The sequence below is a fragment of the Thalassophryne amazonica genome, chromosome 17, assembly GCF_902500255.1.
Source record: "Thalassophryne amazonica chromosome 17, fThaAma1.1, whole genome shotgun sequence".
Lineage (NCBI taxonomy): Eukaryota > Metazoa > Chordata > Actinopteri > Batrachoidiformes > Batrachoididae > Thalassophryne > Thalassophryne amazonica.
Genome location: NC_047119.1, coordinates 64,861,456 through 64,880,298, shown reverse-complemented (window position 1 = coordinate 64,880,298; position 18,843 = coordinate 64,861,456). Strand labels below are relative to the sequence as shown.

The window sequence follows — 18,843 nt, the reverse complement described above, 5'->3', positions numbered from 1 at the left end:
GCCATCAAAAGCCGCCTGAATTTTACAAATGGTTTTCAACATGGAGGTGTTTTTCCTTTTGCGGCGCACACAGATTTGCCGAGTCGTCATGGAAACGACTCGGCGAATTTGCGCGCACGTCTTTCATTAAAAATGTCCTTAAACAGTGGAATGTCCGCATAAAGTCCTCATGCCGGCCTCTTCTGAATCTTCTCTGTTCTGTCACGACGTCCTGGGTGAATTAAGCCTTAAATTAGGATGTTTTCAGGTCGAAACAGGCCGACGACGGCGCCTGGAAGCGCTGCAGGACGTACCGCTCTGTGGGAAGTCCTTACACCGACAGAAACACCCCATAATCTCTCATCAGCCGTTAAACTTTTCACCAAAAACCAGCTTAATTTCTCGAATAGTATCCACTCGGATATTCCTCACAAGTCCAGAAAAACCTTTGATAAAGCAACGCGCGCCGTCTCGAGCAGCGTGTGAAACAAAGGAATTCAGCCGAGAGGGCGGGACCACATCTCACTCAAGGCCTGCCCACAGGGAAATGACGTCACCGACATGCGTGAAAAAACTCACGCATGCGCACGAGGGTTCAAGCATGATTGGTGGAATCGCACTCATTCAAATCCATATAGTTAAAAAAAAAAATAAAAGGGTCGGTTTATTGTCTAATAGACCTTGTATATTTAATTTTTGGATAGGGAAAGTACAAATTAATTCAGGCAAGTTTCTCTCTTACCCATTTTTGCAATCTGACAACTAAAAAAAAAGTTAATCATTGTAATAGCTAGAAAAGATGATGAAAAATGTAAGATGAAACCAGATAAGAATGGACTGAAACCAAATCAATTCCAATACCTGTTCAGTAGCAGCACAAGCAGTGTTCTCTAACTCCAAGCATGAAGCCATTGTTAGTTGATCCACCATAAAAAATGCACACTAATATCATTCCTCTCACCTTCACCAGAAAGAATGACACTCCGTAGGTTTTCAAAGATCTGGCAAGCTTCACATAGCTGACTTTGGCCTCAATCTCTGTCAGGTTCTGGCAGTTTTTGTGAGCCTGCAGAGAGATTTTAGATTAAAACAGACTTTAATTATAAAAAGTCCCCAGTTGTGCTATTGAGGGAATACAAATATATCAAATGATTACGTATTACGTTGTTATTGTTAGACTGGCCCAAGCAGTCAGTCACCCCTCTGGTCTGCTTGAGGTTTCTTCCTCAAAAACTCCAGAGTGAGTTTTTCCTCACCACCATCGCTTGTGTGCTTGCTCAGGGCGGTTGGCAATATTTTACCCATTACTGTGATTTGGCGCAATATAAATAAAAAAAAATTGGAGTATTTTCAAAACAAAACAAAATTTGAGGAAAAACAAATAATAATAATGAATAGTTTTTTGGAAACCTCTTTGTGAACTGGTATCTAATGGCATTTCTACGAGTCCAAATCACATGCTTTTCAATAGCATAATTACAGATGATCCACAGGTCATAGTTCATGGTTTTAATAAATGGTTGCATCCTGTTGTATCTACAAGCCCACCACAAATGAAATTGGGACGTTGTGTAAAATGTAAATAAAAACAGAATACAATGATTTGCAAATCCTCTTCAACCTATATTCATTTGAATACACCACAAAGACAAGATATTTAATGTTCAAACTGATAAACTTTATTGTTTTTGTGCCAATACTTGCTCATTTTGAAATGGATGAAATGGAACTGAGGACACTCATGACTGGGTAATCCCCAAACGTCTTGACCATTCACAAGAAAAGATGGGGCGAGGATCTTCTAAAACTAGTAAGAGCAAGAATGCTCGATGAGCACAATATCCCTCAGTGGAAAATGCTGCTTTGGTGCAAGTGCTTGGTAAATAACATTTGTTTTGTCAACACACAACAGCTAGGTTATTTGCACTTCTAGCTTAAACTGTAAAATTAGCTAATTTTATAAAAAAATAAAAAAAACACAAATAAAGAAAAACATTTTGTCCTAATGAATTACAGGATAGAATAATACATATATTACTTTTCAAAGTGAACCTGTTGATTGCGCCTTAAATTGAACAATACGATAATATGCGTATTACCAGTATCTATAACAAGGACTTGTGACACGTTTCATGAAATTCCTCCTAAAAGTGTGAGAGGAGTTGATTGCAAAATGCAGGCACCCACTCATGAAACTGACAGAGTGTAGATTTGTTAATCAAGGGCCATAACTCTGGTAAAATGGGCCGGGGAAGGAGGGGCCGACTGACCGACCTCACCACAACAAAATCCCTCTTCTGGCCTTTGGCTAGCGGGGATACAAAACTGCAACTTATACTCTGGAAAATACGGTAGTTAACACTGAAAAATGCCTGCCTGATGCTGCCGCCTGACGCTGCCACCTAACTGTGAAGATGACAACATTTCTGCTATAAGGATCGGTATGATATTTTTTCTTTTTTTACCACTAACATTTGAAGGCAGCATTAATCTGGGGGTTTCTCAGAGGGTTCAGCAGGTGTGGTACAAGTAAAAAGATAGCCCAGCTGTTAGTGGTGAGAATACATACAACCACTGCAGATAGGTTGGAACATAAAGACAACCTTCCAACTCACAAAGATGACCTCAGCCAACCAACTACAGCACAAACATGTAAATGACCTGGTGTCACCAACCAAATGGTCCCCCCTAAAAACTGGTCCTCCCAGGCATCACTGAGCATACGTCATTTGGGACCACAGCAGCATGTCTGAGACCAAGTCTCTACACCCAAAGCGACCAAAGGGAACAATGTGATTATTAATCATCAGATGACAAGGTAAAACCTCTTAAATCATTCTAAAGTCAGTTTTAAGCAGAAACGAGGCGAAACTCAGTGACGCTTTGAAATGACGGAGGTGCAGTGAACGCAGCAAATAATCAAATCTAATCAATTTTATTTATATAGCGCAAATCACAACAAACAGTTGCCCCAAGGTGCTTTATATTGTAAACCAAAGCCATACAATAATTACGGAAAAACCCCAACGATCAAAACGACCCCCTGTGAGCAAGCACTTGGCGACAGTGGGAAGGAAAAACTCCCTTTTAACAGGAAGAAACCTCCAGCAGAACCAGGCTCAGGGAGGGGCAGTCCTCTGCTGGGACTGGTTGGGGCTGAGGGAGAAAACCAGGAAAAAGACATGCTGTGGAGGGGAGCAGAGATCAATCAATAATGATTAAATGCAGAGTGGTGCATACAGAGCAAAAAGAGAAAGAAACACTCAGTGCATCATGGGAACCCCCCAGCAGTCTAAGTCTATAGCAGCATAACTAAGGGATGGTTCAGGGTCACCTGATCCAGCCCTAACTATAAGCTTTAGCAAAAAGGAAGGTTTTAAGCCTAATCTTAAAAGTAGAGAGGGTGTCTGTCTCCCTGATCCGAATTGGGAGCTGGTTCCACAGGAGAGGAGCCTGAAAGCTGAAGGCTCTGCCTCCCATTCTACTCTTAAAAACCCTAGGAACTACAAGTAAGCCTGCAGTCTGAGAGCGAAGCGCTCTATTGGGGTGATATGGTACTATGAGGTCCCTAAGATAAAATGGGACCTGATTATTCAAAACCTTATAAGTAAGAAGAAGAATTTTAAATTCTATTCTAGAATTAACAGGAAGCCAATGAAGAGAGGCCAATATGGGTGAAATATGCTCTCTCCTTCTAGTCCCTGTCAGTACTCTAGCTGCAGCATTTTGAATTAACTGAAGGCTTTTCAGGGAACTTTTAGGACAACCTGATAATAATGAATTACAATAGTCCAGCCTAGAGGAAATAAATGCATGAATTAGTTTTTCAGCATCACTCTGAGACAAGACCTTTCTAATTTGAGAGATACTGCGCAAATGCAAAAAAGCAGTCCTACATATTTGCTTAATATGCGCATTGAAGGACATATCCTGATCAAAAATGACTCCAAGATTTCTCACAGTATTACTAGAGGTCAGGGTAATGCCATCCAGAGTAAGGATCTGAATAGACACCATGTTTCTAAGATTTGTGGGGCCAAGTAGAATAACTTCAGTTTTATCTGAGTTTAAAAGCAGGAAATTAGAGGTCATCCATGTCTTTATGTCTGTAAGACAATCCTGCAGTTTAGCTAATTGGTGTGTGTCCTCTGGCTTCATGGATAGATAAAGCTGGGTATCATCTGCGTAACAATGAAAATTTAAGCAATGCTGTCTAATAATACTGCCTAACAAATTGTAATCTATTAGATAAATATGATTCAAACCACCGCAGCGCAATGCCTTTAATACCTATGGCATGCTCTAATCTCTGTAATAAAATTTTATGGTCAACAGTATCAAAAGCAGCACTGAGGTCTAACAGAACAAGCACAGAGATGAGTCCACTGTCCGAGGCCATAAGAAGATCATTTGCAACCTTCACTAATGCTGTTTCTGTACTATGATGAATTCTAAAACCTGACTGAAACTCTTCAAATAGACCATTCCTCTGCAGATGATCAGTTAGCTGTTTTACAACTACCCTTTCAAGAATTTTTGAGAGAAAAGGAAGGTTGGAGATTGGCCTATAATTAGCTAAGATAGCTGGGTCAAGTGATGGCTTTTTAAGTAATGGTTTAATTACTGCCACCTTGAAAGCCTGTGGTACATAGCCAACTAATAAAGATAGATTGATCATATTTAAGATCGAAGCATTAATTAATGGTAGGGCTTCCTTGAGCAGCCTGGTAGGAATGGGGTCTAATAGACATGTTGATGGTTTGGAGGAAGTAACTAATGAAAATAACTCAGACAGAACAATCGGAGAGAAAGAGTCTAACCAAATACCGGCATCACTGAAAGCAGCCAAAGATAACGATACGTCTTTGGGATGGTTATGAGTAATTTTTTCTCTAATAGTTAAAATTTTATTAGCAGAGAAAGTCATGAAGTCATTACTAGTTAAAGTTAAAGGAATACTCAGCTCAATAGAGCCCTGACTCTTTGTCAGCCTGGCTACAGTGCTGAAAAGAAACCTGGGGTCGTTCTTATTTTCTTCAATAAGTGATGAGTAGTAAGATGTCCTAGCTTTACGGAGGGCTTTTTTATAGAGCAACAGACTCTTTTTCCAGGCTAAGTGAAGATCTTCTAAATTAGTGAGACGCCATTTCCTCTCCAACTTACGGGTTATCTGCTTTAAGCTGCGAGTTTGTAACTTATACCACGGAGTCAGGCATTTCTGATTTAAGGCTCTCTTTTTCAGAGGCACTACAGCATCCAAAGTTGTCCTCAATGAGGATGTAAAACTATTGATGAGATAATCTATCTCACTCACAGAGTTTAGGTAGCTACTCTGCCCTGTGTTGGTATATGGCATTGGAGAACATAAAGAAGGAATCATATTCTTAAACCTAGTTACAGCGCTTTCTGAAAGACTTCTAGTGTAATGAATCTTATTCCCCACTGCTGGGTAGTCCATCAGAGTAAATGTAAATGTTATTAAGAAATGATCAGACAGAAGGGGGTTTTCAGGGAATACTGTTAAGTCTTCAATTTCCATACCATAAGTCAGAACAAGATCTAAGTTATGATTAAAGTGGTGGGTGGACTCATTTACATTTTGAGCAAAGCCAATCGAGTCTAACAATAGATTAAATGCAGTGTTGAGACTTTGAGATAATTGTACAAAAGCTTCAGATATCTGTCGCTGAGATAGATGATGACTGAAGTGCAGTTTGAAGCAGAAACGAGGTGATAATCTGTGAACCGCAACTGATGACGCATGCACAGTGAAGACAGGGCAGACCAATTTTTTTTTTTTTTGGGGGGGGGGGGGGGGGGCTTTGGTCAGCGACACTGGTCTTAACAATGTGACTAACAAGTTTAATAGCAAACTGCTTGTGAGATTCAAGACAGCTTTGTACATGTACCTTTATCACTCATTTAAGGTGTAAAATGATTTATAATTTGCTTTCATGCATATTTGTTTCTTGGTTTAAAAAATTTGTTTGTACAAATGTGGTTTTGCAATTAAGGCCATGCTTAACCATGCTTTAGAAGAAGCCATGACTGGAATTTTTGACAATTTTACATCATGATGTTATCGAGTTGAAACAGTGTTAAATATTTTGTTGCCAATTTTGATCCTTTTGTTTAGATTTTCATTGCAAATTAAATATAATTTGGGACCACTTGAACACAGCAATTTCCCTGATATTGCAACACCAAATCTTCTCCCAGCTCAGTGGCATGAAACAACTCAATTACTGCCAAGCTATGACAAAACATATTACACACACACACACACACACACACACACACACACACACACACACACACACACACACACACACACACACACACACACACACACACACACACACACACACACACACACACACTTTCTCACTTTTGTGTGGGGTTGATGTCCCCACATTTAAGCAAGTTTGGGGCTCAGGGACACGGACACTCACCAGGTACAAACCCTTCTTTTAATGAGTAACCTGTATTACCAACTGAGCCATGGTTTACAACGACAATAATACTACATACCTTTCAAATACTCTCATTCCACCCACCAATTCAAGAGGCAGATGATTAATGGACACAGTAAAACAGTAAATGATAAACTGACACTGCACTCACACCTACACACAGAACATTTCTTACCTGAAAGATCTTTTTTTCACCTTTGTGCTTGATGTACTCTTTGGGAAGGAACTCTTTAAGACTGAGAAAAGAGTTAAGGACGAGTTAAACGACAGCGTTGGAGGATCTCAAACACACAACGTTCTTAACTGAAAGTCACTGCTTACTCCAAAAATCCAGACTTGTGTTTGGACTCGTTGTGGTCTCCAAACTGGATCTGGCACTGATACCCTGCAAACTCACAAGCTTTATCAAAGGAGACTGGGTGAGACCCGTTCAGAATGTCATCACGGGCCTGTAAAGACACAAAAACATATAAATGCAGAGACAATAACACAAAACCAATCTGAACAACAGCTGGGAATTGCTTTTCCAGATTAAAAGCTACATGTACAGTTTGGTAAAGTCTGCAGTGGCATTATCAAGGCAGTGATTCCACCACAGCTATAAACGAAGCACCGATTCCAACAGATGCAAAGTGTTTTACATTATTGACGCACTTGTCATATTGATTAAGGGTTTTAGGCCATTAGTTAACACTTATGTACAGTATGAACCCAAAAGTAATACATGTGCACTAAAAAAGGAAGCAGCTAAATAAAAAAGCATGTGAATTTATTTATTTTAAATGAAGTAATAAAATATCAAGTGGTGCACAGAGTAGACGTAATAACTGTCAGTAGGGTATTGTAGTGCTAAATGGTAGTATTCATCGACCACATACACTACCAAAGGTTTGGACACCCTTCCCCATTCCACTGGGAACGACTACTACTGTATATTTTCATCACCTGTACTGTCACTTCGACCTCCAGAGGAATGGAATATCAGATAGTCAAATTTTATCCTGAAACATGAGGTTGAACAAATTTACCCGTCATCACATATGGACTTTATAAATGCTTTTCTGTTAACACGTGAAGCACTTTCAGGGAAAGCAGACAGCAGCCGGATAAATAGTTTCAAAGACAATGAGCAAACATTTTGTGAGGATAGGTGAACAATACAAAGACTAACTGGAATACATTATTAAGTTAAACATATCAACGGTCAGTTTGTAGAATTACAATGGAAAAGAATACAGCCATTATTGTCATTGCACATATATACATACAATGAATCTTGATCTCTGCATTTAACCCATCCTAATTACAGTTAGACACAATCCAACCACTAGGAACAGTGGGAAGCCACAGTCCGGCGCCAGGGAACCAACTCCAGATGTAGAGAAGGTGCCTTGGTCAGGGGCAGAGAAAGGCGCAGACCCTAAATTTTGCTGCTGAACACTGTGTGATGTACGAATGGATGTTTATTTTGTACAATGTTATTTCATACATCTGATTTTTTTAAAGACTACACATTTGATTAATTTATATTGCTGTAAAAAACAGGGTTGCTGGTTAACATGCCGACGATTTTCCCATCCAAATGCCACTAAACACATCACATAAAAGAGAACTGAAAACCATTGTACCAGGAATACTAAAAAAAAAATAAAGACGTGTTATATACTCAGTAAGTATTTATCGTAACACTTAACACTGCGATCTTTACGGGTATGATATTCTTACTTCCTAAAACTATCAATCCACTGGAATTCAAAATCTGAGGGGGTTGAGGGATTGCTTTCACGTTCATCAATTTAAAATCTTCTGGATCAACAAAATCAGTTTGTTTTCCAGACATCCTACAGTTTGAGTAGCACTGACAGTAGCAATACTGTGATGTCAGTGATTGTTACACATATTCGTGGGTGTAAAGTCTGCCATTTGTTCTGCATATTTTCTATTTCACAACCTCGACAAAGTGAACACTGCGACGTGGAGTGCTTTTGCATCCTGCCACTGTGAGATCAACAAGCAGGACATCTAACATTCCTCTTTCATTTGGACACAACACCTAGGCAGGTGGTCTGCCTAGGTGTTTGCCATCCAGGATCCAAGGCAGTGTTGCAGATACGGCAAAGTGCAGCACCACTGCTCTCAGCCCTGACGCAAACTGACAGTTAACGTGGAGCCTAACCTGGATATAAATTCATGATATTTTGAAAGAAATGGCCAACAAGAAAAAATGCCAGTAAATCATAAACTGTGGGCACCAGAAGGACAGTGTTGTTGGCACAAATAGAAAGTTTCATAGTATTTTTCAATTAAAAATTTCAAAACTTTTGGATGACTGCCCTTTTTTATAATTACAACCCCAATTCCAATGAAGTTGGGACGTTGTGTGAAATGTAAATAAAAACAGAAAACAATGATTTGCAAATACTCTTCAACCTATATTCAATTGAATATACCACAAAGACAAGATATTTAATGTTCAAACTGATAAACTTTATTGTGTTTGTGCAAATATCTGCTCATTTTGAAATGGATGCCTGCAAAACATTTCAAAAAAGCTGAGACAGTGGTATGTTTACCACTGTGTTACATCACCTTTCCTTCTAACAACACTCAATAAGTGTGTGGGAACTGAGGACACTCATGACTGGGTATAAAAGAAGCATCCCCAAACGTCTTGGCCGTTCACAAGCAAAGATGGGGTGAGGACCTTCTAAAACTAGTAAGAGCAAGAATGCTCGGAGAGCACAATATCCCTCAGTGGAAAATGCTACTTTGGTACAAGTGCTTGGTACATAATATTTGTTTTGTCAACAGGAAAATGAGTAAATATTTGCACAAAAACAATACGTCTCACAAACACATACAGACACAGACAGATAAATAAGAGAAATAAGCACAATTAGTGATTTCTGTACCTGTACATAGAGCAGGTTAAGCTGAACAGGGTCTCTGGAGTCTACATTCTGGTCTGAGTAGAAGAACTTTCTCCTCAGTAGCAACATCTCTGATTCTTCTACACCCTGCTCTCTCAACGTTCTGCCGTGGTCCAACCAATTCACTAAAGCACAAAAGACAATTTCATTCAAATAAACGGCATACATTTATCGAACATATGCAGATTAAAATAAAGATAAAAATATGGTTTCACTGTAGTACATTCATTGCTATTAAGGCTAAGAAGTATGGCCTAATATATATATATATATATATATATATATATATATATATATATATATATATACATACATACATATATACACACACACATACACACATATATACAGACACCCCACAATATATTACTTTCTTAAAATTTAAATACAAATGCTTCTGAAACTGTGAAGACCAGAAATTTATAGTACTTATTGCAAAAAAAGACCGACTGATTTGTCTTTAATACTGACACTTTCTATAATTGTGTATTTAACTAACCATTGTTAGTTAAACTGTTGTGTATTTAACTAACCATTGTTAGTTAAACTGTTGTGTATTTAACTAACCATTGTTAGGTAGCAAAATAATTTCCTTTGGGATAAATAAAGTTGATCTTTATTACAACTGCATGAGAGCCACTCATGTATTTTTAGATGCATTACTAGCAGGACTAGTGGTCATGTTTATTTGTGCTTTAAAACATAACCACCACGAAACAATCACAAAATAAAGTATTTCTCTGATTCACAGCTTTGTATTAGATGAAGACGGTTCCTCTCTCCAGTCACACTTTAGTTCTTGTCAAATCAATCTAATGTGGTGACCACGAGCAAAAAGGGGAGAAGTCAAAAGAAATTAATGAAATTTGCTCCTGTGGTGGAGGTCTCACAGAACAAAGGTTAAGTGTGAAAGCATCATGCACTACTCTGATGACGTTTCCAGACAACTGGAAACATTACTTCGATATTTGCTCTACCAGTTCGCATGGAAAAGTTATAATCAATAAAACAAGGCAAATTTATACTGTGCATTTTATATACTGTTTATACCACATATCTCTAATTGCAACACAAATACAATCCTCACATTTACTGTTTGTAAGATTACGATGACCTATGTGCAACATATTAGCTTGCCATAAAGATGTATTTGTATGAATTTTGTTTTAGCCATACATTCGTCATCTGTGTGGAGCTTATGCTTTAGCTTCTCCATCTTCTTGTCATCTCTCAGCAGGGTCTTGTCTTTTTTGAGGGTGCCTGTTATCTCCTCTTTCTTCTCCTCACAGATGTCTCGCACAAGGGAGTACTCATCATAATTTGTAATTCCTGACACAAAAACAATTTTGAGTTGACAGGCACAGAACAGTATATAGACAAGTTACTCACAATAACAGCAGCCGTCACTGACACAAAAACAGTCAATCACAGAGTGGTTTTGATCAATAGTGAGTAATGAGGCAAGAAATGTCAACAAGAGCTTGATTTCTTTACCCATCACCAACACGTAGCATACCTGAAGCTAAGTGCAAGACTGATAGTTGCCCGTTCAAACGGTAACAAAAATGAAAAGATATATATATATAAAAAACATGGACTTTTATTAACTTATATTATGTAATGAAATTCTCAAGATACTACTAGCATTCCTTAGTTACTACTGTACAAAATTCTGTTGCATTCCATCATACAGAAGTTGCAAAACAAATTTTGAATTCTGTCTGGCAAATCAGTAACCTCCCCCCAACGTTCAACGTCATGTACAGCTCAGTGTGCTCCTTTTCACTGCCTTTGCCGTCTCTCTCTTCACCATAATCTAACTGTACTCCTACTTGCTTGTTTTTCCTCTTCCTCACCTCCAAATTACAAACTATCATCTAGTTATGCTCTTCCCTGCCACCTTCAGTTTCCAGTTTCTTTCAGGTTGATCTCTGGACATAGTCCACCTGTGTGCACCTTCCTCCACTCTTACAGGAGCATCTAAAAAATTTGAATTATTATTTTTGTCAGGTATTTCAGAAAGTAAAACTTTTATATATTATGGGTTTGTTACATATAAACAATATTAGAAACATTTTATTTTAATTTTGATCATTACAGCCTACAGCTTTAAATAAAGAAAGGAAAATGTGCATCTTAAAATATTACAATATTTCATAAGATCAGTTCAAAAGCCTCCGATGCTCTTTGCGTGCTCTTTTGCACACAGTATGTCTGCCTTTCTCCTCTCCCTTTCCCAGTCCTACTTCCAATATCCAATGTTCCAACTCACAACTACATACCTCTAATGTTCTACCTGTTCTGCTGCGTTGGGACACACTCTCCACCTCTCCTTCTGCTGGACCAGTGGTGGCGGTTAACCTGGACCTCAAGCAATCTTGGATGAAAATTCGATTTGTGATCTCCACATTTGGTTTGGCAAGATTTCCACCACATGCCCTCCCTGACACCACTGTCATTTATCTGTGCATGGGACCGGTGTCACCGACCGAACGTTCCCCCCTAAAAATTGGTCCCCCAAAAAACTGGTCCGCTTTTTGCATCTGCGCATGTGTCATTAGCCGTGGTTCACGGATTAAAACCTCGTTTCTGCTTAAAACTGCACTCCAGTCATCATCTATTTCAGCGACAGATATCTGGAGCTTTTGTACAACAATCATTTCCATATAAATTCAGCATTATTTCATAATAAAAGGCGGCAGAAGCGATCAGAGCGCAGCAGCTAAAGGAGCTGCTAGCTGATGCGTTCACTGTGTGTTGTCATTTCAAAGCGTCATGGAATTTCGCAGAGTTTCTGCTTAAAATGGCCTCATTTCTGCTTAAAACTGACTTCAGAATAATTTATGAGGTTATCATCTGATAGTTAATAATCCCATTAATCCATTTGATCACTTTGGGTGAAGCGACTCCGTCTCAGACGTGCTGCTGTGGTCCGAAATGAAATGCACAGATGCAAAAGGCAGACTGATTTTTAGGGGCGGACCATTCGGTCTACAACACCGGCACTCAGAAAGTACTAGCTTGTCCACCTACAGGTGCTTTTGAGATTATGGCTCCCTGAGTATGGAATGCACCCTCACTGGATTTGAGATCTGTGGACACTGATGAAACTTTTAAAAAAGAAGCTCAAGACCATTTGTACAGGTTTGCTTTTATTTCTATTGTGTTTTTACTGCTGTATTAACTTCTCTAGATTTTCTTGTAATTTGTGAGGCACTTTGCACCTTCTTTTCTTGAAAGGCACTAAATAAACCAAATATACTTACTACCAACAGCTTCTAATATTTTCCTATCTTATGGATAATATAAAGTTTACGCCAAACCTTTTTTTTTCAAAATGAAAAGTGATTGGATGTGGCCATTCTCATCTAATTACATGTTACCTCAAGCAATTTTATTTGGATGACTTCACGTAAACATGATAAGAGATCTAGTTGTCTAGTATTTGGATTGTTTGTTGCTATGTGTGAGTGTGAGTACAAAAAAGGCATGTTATGAATCTAAAAGTTTTACAACTGCGTGGGTATGTGCATCCTGAACCAACCTATTCGAGCACAGATGGTCATGAGCATGTCGCTGACAATCTTAGAGTCATCTACCATGACAGTCTTTACTGTGCCGTCCAACATGCGGATCTTCAGAGGTCGCTGCTTCTTTTTGTACTCCAAAGTGTCCTGAAGGGCAGAGCAGACATTTTTTACCTCACCAACATTTCCACAAGCTGTTCTCATATAAAAATGTAAAGACCCATTATACAATCCTGATACTGTCATCTGATACAGAACAATCATGACTGGTTACGATTTTTATGTGAAATGAGTTTGTTCAGAACTCAAGGTGTTGATAAATATCCATGGTTTACCGTGTGCTGCTATACAATCCTGTGAACATCAGAAGAGCTGCTTAAGCCTAGTCTACATTAGCAAACATTTGTTTGCAAACACCTCCAACAAACTTCATATTTGGTGGTGTTTGCCATGAAATGTTTGCCCGAGTTTGGTAGTGTGGACGTATTGCCAAACACCACCAAACTAGTTTGCAAAGGTTTGGACATGTTCATTCTTGAAAACATGTTTGGTGAAGTTTGCCAACAAACAGCCAATCAGAGAAGAGCTGGTGATCATGTGAATTACTAGTTGGACAAAATGGCAGCCTCCAAGAAGAAAAGAGTGTGGGGATTTGAAGAGATACAAAATTTAACTGAGGAATATGAGAAACATCCATGCCTATACAACACCATAATCAAGTGTGTGTCTTGCTTTTGTATCAGTGGCTCCACCTTCTGAAGGAGTTCCTCGAAAGCTGCCTCATCCATCCTCAGAAGGTTCTTATAACTTGGTTTGTCTGAGGACTGTATTTCTTTAAGAAGGCAATTGTAGGCCCCATACTTGTGTCTTTTCTTAATCCAGGATCTGCACCACAAGCGAGGCTTGTGTTGTTTTTGGCGGCCGCGATGTTCCACAGTAATTACACATATTACTGCTGCAGATGCCCTGATGACTTCTCTCTTGAATTTTGCCATTTGACATATCTTTTTACACAGTCCTATGGTTAGAATGTTGTACTAGCATCTTTTTTTTTTACTCTTAAGGTTTTACTTTTTTATTGTGCTTTTCTGAACTTTTTATTGTGCTTCTTGATCTTTTAATTTTATTTTACGTTGTTGTTTGAACTGTTTTGTGTGAGGCTCCTTGAGGCGGCGCTGTCGTGAACTGGCGCGTTATAAATTGAATTGAATTGACAGTCATTACTGGTGTAATAGTGTATCACAATACGGTCAACAGCGTGATAATACAGAACACACGTTGGACCAATTTTGTTTTTTTGAAATTTATACACTAAGGAAAAATATCACTGTTGAAATAACAAAAAATAATGCCAAATATCCATTTATTTTGAGACCAATAAATATTTCACTGCAGCGCCACCTTTTTCAGTCAAAACACCTGTTAAAATACTTTTCTTACAGGCATAGTTTCTTAGAAAGTAATTTTCACAACAACACACTGTAGTCTTCCATGTACAGTAAAGCCTGCATAAACAGTCATCATATAAACTGGATACTCTCACTCATTGGACAAAAGCAAAAGTCCCAGTGTTTTTGTATGGCTTTCCATGTAATAAACACCTTATACACTGGATTTTGTATCACAGATTTTCGCTCACATCGGACAAAATGTTAATAATTCAAGGCTGGCGATTATTAACAATATGCTACTTGCTGCCTATGATGTAACATGGTGTTATGTTTCACACATATCCCTGGGTGTGAGGAACCAAACTGCTTTAGATCAGAGCCCTCTGTGTGGCTGCGAAACGTCTCCGTAGCCTGACACTGCACCTGCTATATAACAGAGACCACTAGGGCTGTGATTTTTCACTTTTACATTTTCACTCCTTACCATCCCGTCATATTTTAAGTTTTTGCAGTGCACCTGTGAATATGACCAACTTCACAACACGGAGTCAGAAAAACACACTCAAATGACCTGCAATTCATGGAGGGAAACTGTACGCACTTGGTAACGTTGGTTTGGAGGTTGATTAATGTATAAAGAAGTGGAGCTTGTTGAGAGACACATTAATCCACAAAAAGTCACTGTTCCTGCGGCAAATTGCATTAAGTTGCAATGGAGAACTTTAAAAGGGTCATGGGCACTTAAATGTCATTGCGTGGCCATGGAGACTTAGAAAAAAAAAAGACGGCCTCAACTAAATGCAATTCTTTCAATGCACATAATGCCCAGAGCTTATTAAAGGCAGGTGTTTCTTTTCCCCCATCACCTGGGACCTTCTCACTGTGAGGCAACAGTACAAACCACAAAGCCACCATGTTGCCCCCTACAAAATTGTTTTCTAAAAAATTGGTTTCGGGGGTTTCTTTCATTTTTATGTAATGCAGTTCACTTTCATGCCCTCTACAGGAATGTAGGTTACAATATCACATTTCTGTTGCTCCTGCAGAAATGGACAGTGCAGAATGTTCTCTTCAAAAAACAAAAACCCTGAACCATGAAGAGCCTGCTGGTGGTGCTACTGAAACATTTTCTACCATCTTGTGGTTTCCTGTGTGTATGTGGCTGTGCGTTACTCACTCCATTCCTCAACATGTAGTAGTCCAGGGCCTTTCCTGCCTCCAGCCAGATGCCTTTCTTTGGGTCTTCATCAGACAGAAACAGGCCGTAGTCGGTGGCTGCAACAGGAAGCAGAATGACTGCGTCACTCTGTGAGCATGTGTGACTCTAAACACGAATGTACAAATGGACGTCCAGCATCAACATACTGCTGCCTCGCGTACTTGGTGCAGAGCAGGTGATTGGTTAAATATGTCGTAGCTCCGTGCTGACTAGGTAAATGTGTCTGTGGATGGCTGTAAACCCATTTCAACAGTTATGCAAACTTATTACATTATTATCTTCATGCAACACTTTGTTTAAAGAGGAAAAAAAAACTTGTGTGTTGGTTGTGTTGACCTCTTACTCAGTCTTTCAAAGTGTACAAACGCATGTTTGGACATGAAGCAGAATTTGGGCTGAAACAGTTTATGCAAGAATGCTGCATGGAGACCAGCTAATGTTGCTGTGCAGCAGAGGCCTCTTCTAGTTTTAACCCTCTGGGGTATAAGGGCACTTTCTAGTGCCTCAAACACTGTGTCGAAGATATAATTTAGCTCTAGAGCTGCAAATATGAAAAGCGTTTTTCAAAATTCTTCAAATTCTTAGTAAATATACAGTTTTATTCATGTGGTTTTAGAAATGGATTTAACAAAGTCTTAAGGTCATAAAACTATTATAATATATGAAAAAGATTTTAAAACATTGTATATTAAATAATAAAGGTAAAATATAACACGTGCCGTGCACTGCAGCAGTGCCAAACGCTGGAAACCAAAAATGGTACAGATCTGGAATATGCCAAAACAGTGTATTTGTCAAATAATATCACTTAGCTGTCTGCTGTTCTTCTCCTGTAATTCCTTTATGGATTAATAAAATGGTTTTGTGATGAAAACTGATCGCCACTGCAGTTTTGAAAAAAATAAAACATTTGCTGCACAGTTCCTGAAGAAAATAATCCCTCCACCTTTTTCCCCCATAATGATTTTCTTTGTTTCAAAGATTAAATATAAATTTCAAAAGTGTTTTCAGGTTGACAGAACCATTCTTTGACAGTTTAGGAGCCTTTACTGGTGCATTTGCGTGTGCATTTTCCAATAACAAGATGTTGCAGCTGAGTGGAGCCACTCACAAGGACAGAGAGGAGACTGACAATGTGACATTCTCAGCCCTCTAGGATTGCCTGTGAGTCAAAGATCATCTGGAGGATGGAGGATTATGCAGATGACAATTTGTACTTTCAGGGCGTGCTCGAATAAAGTCTCTGTGATATTACATCCCTGATCTATTAATAAAGCATGATGAAAAGTACACTTAAATGTGCCAGCACATCCACTGACCCCAAGATTTGAAAGAAATCTCTTAATTTTTAATTCTTTTGCCATGACATGGAATGACTGTAACATAGCAAAAGCAGTAAGCACAAAATTCATCACATTTATTGCGATTCTTCTCATATTCCACTCCATGGTCGCGTCAGGTTGATTAAAATGTATGTTGTTGCTTCTGGATTACTTCAAATGGAATTTTACTCATTCTTTTACCTGATGAATTTCTATATAGAATAGCAGTTGCTTTTTAGTTTTGTTTCTTTACATTTCTTAAATGTTGACTTTTGTGACCCGGTGTTTTTTTTTTATTTTTTATTTCTCATACAGCATGTTAAGCACAAAGTATATTTTGCAGAGGTTTTTCTAAACCGGGAAATAGCAGCGCCTTGCCCTCCTTGTTTTGGCTGTGCGCCTCTTTGCCGATTTTTTAAAGCACTACTCTTAGCACACAGCCATCCCCCAACGATTGATTCATCCATAAATACAATGATGCCAGGAAATGGCAAACCCATTCATAATAAACCAGATTTTTTTTCCAAAATGACAGTAAGAATGCGTAAACATGTCCTATTTCACACAGCTCCCATGCTCTGTTGTTCCTGTCATTCAAGAAGCCTCAGAATGCCCCTAAAAAAAATCTCCTGTGTTGTGTGTGGGCCGCCAGAAGAGGAGGTACTGCTGGCCCACCACCAGAGGGCGCCCTGCCTGAAGTGCGGGCTTCAGGAGAGGGCGCTGCCGCCATGGACACAGCCGGAGGTGACAGCTGTCACTCATTACCTCTTGACACCTGTCACCCATCTACTCAACGTCCTCTCACTCCATAAAGACCAGACGTCATCTCCACCTCGTTGCTGAGATATCATACTTCATTGGAGGTAATATCCTCAGCCATTTGTGATTGCAATATTTGTATATTGTGAGTGTTTGCAGGAGTACTGGTACCTCCGTCGGTGAAAGCTGAGAGAGCGTTGAAGGCACTCTTTTCCCCTGAGGAATCTACAGTACTCTGCAGTTATTGAGTGAGAGGTGGAGGTGGCATTCCCACCGCTGTTGTTACTGGGTGTACACACACCCACACTTGACTGTCTTTGTTCTCGCCAGCAGTACCAGATCCGACAGTCGGGACTTGGCGGCTCCAGTATTCACCAGGTTCTGTGGCGGCGGAAATCGTGTGGTTCCGGCTCTTCTCAGGACAGACGTCTTCTATCCTCGAGCCTGCCCACACGTCACCTTTGTGGATTGACTGTAATTATATTCTGAGATTGTCTGTATGTTCGTTGTGCACATTTCACAACATTAAATTGTTACCTTTTGTCTCATCTATTGGCCGTTCATTTGCGCCCCCTGTTGTGGGTCCGTGTCACTACACTTTCACAACACTCCTGTTTTGTATGACGTCTACTGTATGTGTACAATGAGCCCTAAATGTATGCCTCATACATTGTCTAAGCATTTCTCACTCATCAATCTGTATCACAAAATATAAATACAGACACACACACACACATCTTCAACCGCTTAGTCCAATTAAGGCTTGTGGGGGGCTGGAGCCTATCCCAGCAGTCACAGAATGCGAGGTGGGGTCCACCCTGGACAGGACACCAGTCTGTCGCAGGGCCACATACAGACAAACAAACACCTTCACACCTACACGCACACCTATGGACAATTTAAAGATTCCAATCTACCTAACCTGCATGTCTTTGGATGTGGGAGGAAGCCGGAGCAACCCACGCAAATACAGGAAGAACACGCAAACTCCATACAGAAAGGAATCGAATCCATGACCTTCTTGCTGTGAGGCAACAGTGCTAACCACTAAGTCACCGTGCTGCCCAAAAAAATAAATAATGCAGCCTTGTGACAGACTGGCGTCCTGTCCAGGGTGCACCCCGCCTCATGCCTTATGACTGCTGGGACAGGCATCAGTACCCCTGTGACCCTTAACTGGAGTAAGCAGGAATAGAAAATGGATGAATGGATGGATGGATAAATAACGCAAAACTAAATAATG

The 18,843-nt window shown here is 39.5% G+C and overlaps 1 protein-coding gene across 1 annotated transcript in view; it reads right to left on the bottom strand.

Moving 5' to 3' along the window:
• The window catches only part of tln1 (talin 1), a 198,656-nt gene that overhangs the window by 125,737 nt on the left and 54,076 nt on the right, over window positions 1-18,843 (bottom strand). The window contains 7 exon segments of the mRNA XM_034193096.1: window positions 941-1,045; window positions 6,628-6,688; window positions 6,774-6,901; window positions 9,365-9,507; window positions 10,559-10,711; window positions 12,927-13,056; window positions 15,478-15,575. Coding sequence (XP_034048987.1) covers window positions 941-1,045; window positions 6,628-6,688; window positions 6,774-6,901; window positions 9,365-9,507; window positions 10,559-10,711; window positions 12,927-13,056; window positions 15,478-15,575 — 818 coding nt within the window.